Below are 5,170 nucleotides of genomic sequence, written 5' to 3' on the forward strand. Positions count from 1 at the left end.
CTGTATTATAGAGCATCAAATTGTACCAAGAGCATATTTCGAGAAATGTTTGTTTGGCCTGTCCAACATAAACTTTATTTTTCCCTTCTTCCTACAGGGCCACATCAAAGGGTACATCTCACACCAGCACCAGAAACTGGTGGTCAGCAAACAGAATGCCTTCCCACCATTATCTACTGTCTTATAACTGGAAACATCATCTCAATTATGGTCAAACCATGGACATTATCTGTATAGTCATTACATGTATGTTTACCTCCATGGGAGGGTATTGTTTTGCTCTGTTTTTTTTTCCTCTTCTTCTTCTGCTCCAAAAAATCAGGTCTATGACATAGATCAGACAGCTGTTGCCATGTTAGTAAAGTTGCAGACATCCTGTAATGTTCAATTACATTATGTAGCAAGTGGCAGGACGGAGCTGGAGAGGCTGGTCACCAGATATCTGAATGTGTCAAAGAAAGAATAAACAGAACAGTAGTTTGTTAAGCTGCACCACATTATGTTTCTTCTTATAAATATAGTTTCAAACACACTACCTGTTTTTGTAGCCAGCACTTTAGAAAAAAGTTTACAGTCGTTTTTAAAATAGTCTTTGTTATTTATTTGATAGCAAAAGCCTTCAGCCTGCTATAGTAACTATGGTTATTGGGTTAGACAGGAGGGACAAGGGTAGAATAAAAAAATAACAGTAAAAGACATTCATCATGAAGGAGAAAGGATGCCTCATACCTCCCATTTTACATAGTACAGATATGGATGTAACTGCATGAAAAAATCTACTGAGATGTATGAATTGATAAAGAGTTATGCCAATCTCTCGTACAAGTTCAGAAGAAGTTGTTCTGCTAACATAAAACATTACATGAAAATGAGTTTAAGATCTTTTCCAAATTTATTGTGGGACCAACATGACCAATACATGTATTTGTAATTATTTCAGTCACAGCTTTTATGAAGAAAGAAAGCTGATGAAGTTTACGTTGTACTTGATAGAATGCTATAATCTAAATATCAGCCTTAAGAAAAAATAGCTTTGAACTGAGAAAAATGTGTTTCCAGTTACCAAACAGACCCAGGCAAAAACCTGCAAGACTAGACTTTTTTTATCGAGAATGGACATATGATTTCCACCCTGAGACACTCACTATCCATGATGAAAACATTGTAGAATCCTTTTCCAACATGTTCTTCTCATTTCTATATATCAAATTGTGTTCATACACTGTATATCTGTGTAATTACAACTTGTTGAAAATACCAGTGTCCTGATGCTTTTCAGTTCTACCTTGTAAACCAGTATTTATTGGATCACTGGCCAAAATTTAAAGAAAGAAACAGAATCCCTTCCCACTGTCTTATTTTTTTCAGGACGGAAATCAGAAACACAGCATTAATTTTCCAAGGCAGGGTCTTCAAAACGCCCCTATGCTGGACCCGTGTTACTGTTACCAGGCTACTAATAACCACACTTAAAGCACTTACCTCCAAAACATGTATAATCATACAAGATCAACACGGTATGTGTACGGTGTCATTAAACACTTTCAACTGTTTTGAATTTACCATCACCACACATCCACCAATTTGCTATAGATAGTAGATTTAGATACTGTAAGTTTGGAAACGTTTGCAGCGATTTTATTACATTTGCATCTTGGTGTCCTCCCCAATCTAAATATTTGTCTCCAATGTACATGTACAAAAATGTATTACTAATGCACTGCAGAATTATTTTTACCGCTAATTTGATACATCACAAAAAAAACTCGTCTTCCATGCCATGGAAAAAACCCACAGTGGAAGTAAATGAGTTTACAGTAAGTCACACATACAAGTTTAAATACTAGTTAGGCTATGAGCGTTATATTGGTTCGAATCGTACTGAGCCATTGCCATAAGTCATGGATAAGATAGATTTTCAATCAAGTAAATGGTACAATCCCTCATGCACACATGACGTTTTTGTATTCAAAACTTTTGGTGCACCTCTGAAGAAAGATTATGAAATGTCTGACTAGTTGGAAATGTTACTTCTGAATAAGTTAGACATGTCCAATTCAAAACTTTTACTCACGCTTAGTTCATTCTAAGGCCTCAGAAGTTCACAGATTGTTATTAGTTTATTTAAACTTTGTAGTTTCCCTTGGGTGGCGTAGTTCAGCACCAAGGACAGGACATGCCCGGCAATAGGGTTGGGAATTTTTTTTGCTACGAAGGAAATCAACAATGGAAAACCTGACGTTACAGTTTTGTAGATAGAGCAGTGAAGCTGGGAGGAAAATGAGTCTGATCACAACATTCTTTAGATTTGGATTACTGGCTTTTGCAAAACCCCATCATGCCTGAACTGAGTTCATCTCACAAATTTATAACATTAGTTTGATATCCAAACAAAGCTAGGTCATCTCCAACCAAACATGAACGTTTTGTGATCCTGAGTTATAAAGTTATACAGACCTGGGTCCGAAAAAAAAAACTTAAAACAAAGAGCAGAGAATCGCCTTTATGTATCCTTTAGGTAAAGCCGATAGGTTGGTAGTGAGGCAACGTCCCCTGAAAAGTGGAAACCTCAGTCCGGTTTAGCAGAGCTTACGCAAAGTAAGCGTTATCATATAGGTCACGGACAAGGTTTTGCGTGTGAAAATGCTAAAAGGGCGCAACTACCTGATTTAAGTGGATGAAATCTACGTTATTTCTGTAAAGCCCTGACCTTTTGAAAGCTACACAGGGAAGGGACTACTACACTGAGACACACAAAATGAACACAGGAGTTGGTGACTGCGCTCTTTGAGTACGTTGTTTATAACACGACTGGGCTGTTGTCAAGGTCCAAGAACACGTGTTCCAACGAACGCCTTCATGACATCATTCGAACATCGGCAGACATCTTGTGCATGACCTTGGTGAATCATTACGAGATCACTCGCTCTTTCAAAAGGTACTCGAGTAATATATTCCCCACAGACATGTTTATCCTTGTTAAATACGGGGACGGACAGTGTTGCTTGTTCAACCCGGACTGTATGGTGGTGAACCTGGTGCGACACATGCAGGAGAAGTGCGGGTATCCGAAGGAAACCGGTCTGGACTTGGTGGACCAGAACGGGGAGACCCGCGGACTCTCCCGGCATCCACCCCGCACCAACGCCGCTAGGCTCTGCGACGACAGGTGATCTTTTGATTCTACCATTTAATTATTCATAACCTTTTGTTTTTGTAAGCCAGGAGTATCAAAGTTGTCACGCAAAGAATTCGATAGTCACAAATCAAATTTCACAACCATTCGTTGAATTTATCATAACGTTGCTCCTCTCAACCTTCTGATATTTACATTGTTCCAAATAGATAAAAGTACGATTACACGCACGCACCTATCTCCATCGGTTCTGAAGTATTCACATTTACAAGCCGCATGCCCCTTAGCGAAATAATTTTGAATTCCCATTTGAAAAAAAAACTAGCCTGAGGGAAGGTTAAAGTGGTTCATTACTCTGTCTTGGGAAAGTCCAGAGTTTCTATTCCAATAGAAAGAGTGGTGGTTTTAAGTTCGTGGTTTAAACAATAAAAGCGCTACCGTCATATAGTGGGAAAAAGGACGCGTTTACGGACAGCTAGTTGGAACCACTATGATCGGTGTGCATTCTTGTATGTATTCAATGTTTGAGGATCGGTCTGTTTTCAATTTTCCCACAATGTTAGTATTCTTTAACCGTAACAAGCCCAGAGGAGTACAAATGTAATAGAAAAACGTGTAGGCAGAGTGAATGCGAAACAAAACTTTTCGCTTTGCCTTTGGTCACACAAAGTTTAAGACACACCCACAAACATAACCCCAACGCAAATACTTCAACATTTACAGTATCACATCGTATTGCCCCTATATGTTGTTCCATCGCAGGAATGTCTACATCCTCGTGAACATAGCGCGGGGACCAGACGGCTCCTACCGTGACGTCATCCCCCTGATCGAAGGAGGCGCCGATGCGGTTCCAGAACTTTACAAGAAGATGAGAGTTCATCTACAGCAGCTCGAACTCCAGAGGCTGGAGGAGAAAAGGGAGAACGAGCGAAGGGAGCTCGAGAGAGAGAAAGAGAGAGAGAAAGAGCGTCAGAGAGCGTTGGAAGAGGAGAGACATCACAAAAAGAAAGTGTCCGTGGCAACACCGGAGACTTTGGGTGTGGAGAAATCCTCACACAAGAAAACACCCGAAAAAGCTCGCCCCAGTTCTCGTGTGTCCTTGGATGGGAAAGGTACTTCAAAAATCAACGTCAGCAGGGGCCGGGGACGGAAACATTGACATTTAAAGTTTACTTGATGTCAGTTTGCAAGTTTTTTTTCATTTTATAACCAAATCGGTTCTACACGGGGCATCCCATTACGTTGTCTATGTAGCGAATTTAAAGACAGTCTTCCTACATGTAGACTTGCACTCGGCTATCAATGCAATTAGCCTTGTGGTTGCTTGGCACTGTAGATATGAATATTTCTATGACAATCCAATTGTCATAAAAGTGTTTCCATCATAAGAAAACGGTTACGGAACTTTGCGGGTTCCCTTTGAAATTCAATCGCACAAAGTTCATTCCAAGGCCTCTGAAGTTCACAAATTGTGAAATGGATGTAGTTCAGCACCAAGGACAGGACATGCTGGGCAATTAGGATTTGAAAACATTTGCTACGAAGAACATTAAAAAGGGAAAACCTAACGTTACAGGTCTGTTGCTGTTCTCTTATATGTGCTATTGTGTGTGACTAACTGCTAGTATTCAAATAAGGATTTGGAGGACATGTCCATTGATCACCTCCTGCCACTCTCCCCTGTACTATAAACATGTCTATAGTAGTACATTTTGTATATCAATGATATACCTCTGCAAAAAGACAGTCCAAAATCAATACATCCTTGTGAATCATTTATATAATTGGGGGTTATGCTAAGATGTACTTACCATCTACAGTATAATCTGAATTATACCTCATACGAGACCTTGTTCAGGGAGAGTACAATATGCAGTATTCCTGGGAATCGCTAGATGGTGCACAACATACATAGAAAAGAAAAGCAAAGCATGATGGGACCTCACATGATGACACCCCTTCCCAATGATTATGGATCGACTGCAAGATTAAATACATCATTTCGTGCTGTCCATGGGCGAGTTATGTTAA

At 39.7% G+C, this 5,170-nt stretch overlaps 3 protein-coding genes across 6 annotated transcripts in view; 2 read left to right on the top strand and 1 right to left on the bottom strand.

Annotated features, from left to right (window-relative positions):
* Positions 1–457, top strand: part of LOC118427640 (PCI domain-containing protein 2-like) — a 5,486-nt gene extending 5,029 nt beyond the window's left edge. The window contains exon 14 of the mRNA XM_035837521.1: positions 98–457. Coding sequence (XP_035693414.1) covers positions 98–187 — 90 coding nt within the window. The 3' untranslated portion in view covers positions 188–457. The remainder of the gene's footprint in view (positions 1–97) is intronic.
* Positions 458–2,810: 2,353 nt separating this feature from the next.
* Positions 2,811–4,918, top strand: LOC118427655. Its single transcript, XM_035837548.1, has 2 exons — positions 2,811–3,169; positions 3,899–4,918. The coding sequence occupies exons 1-2, from the start codon at positions 2,895–2,897 to the stop codon at positions 4,296–4,298; spliced, it is 675 nt and encodes a 224-aa protein (XP_035693441.1). The 5' UTR covers positions 2,811–2,894; the 3' UTR covers positions 4,299–4,918.
* A 3-nt stretch (positions 4,919–4,921) lies between these two features.
* The window catches only part of LOC118427674, a 7,866-nt gene continuing 7,617 nt past the window's right edge, over positions 4,922–5,170 (bottom strand). For 3 of the 4 annotated variants that reach the window (XM_035837570.1, XM_035837571.1, XM_035837569.1), the window contains one exon: positions 4,922–5,030. In XM_035837570.1, coding sequence (XP_035693463.1) covers positions 4,994–5,030 — 37 coding nt within the window. In that variant the 3' untranslated portion in view covers positions 4,922–4,993. The remainder of the gene's footprint in view (positions 5,031–5,170) is intronic. The other variant, XR_004832544.1, reaches the window with a different exon arrangement.

Source organism: Branchiostoma floridae, chromosome 12, assembly GCF_000003815.2.
Source record: "Branchiostoma floridae strain S238N-H82 chromosome 12, Bfl_VNyyK, whole genome shotgun sequence".
Lineage (NCBI taxonomy): Eukaryota > Metazoa > Chordata > Leptocardii > Amphioxiformes > Branchiostomatidae > Branchiostoma > Branchiostoma floridae.

Excerpts from the sequence above, each read along its gene's own strand:
- LOC118427655 (XM_035837548.1), top strand. The coding sequence starts at position 2,895 with ATGACCTTGGTGAATCATTACGAGATCACTCGCTCTTTCAAAAGGTAC. Across the intron at positions 3,170-3,898 it reads GCTAGGCTCTGCGACGACAG|GAATGTCTACATCCTCGTGA; the intron begins GTGATCTTTTGA and ends GTTCCATCGCAG.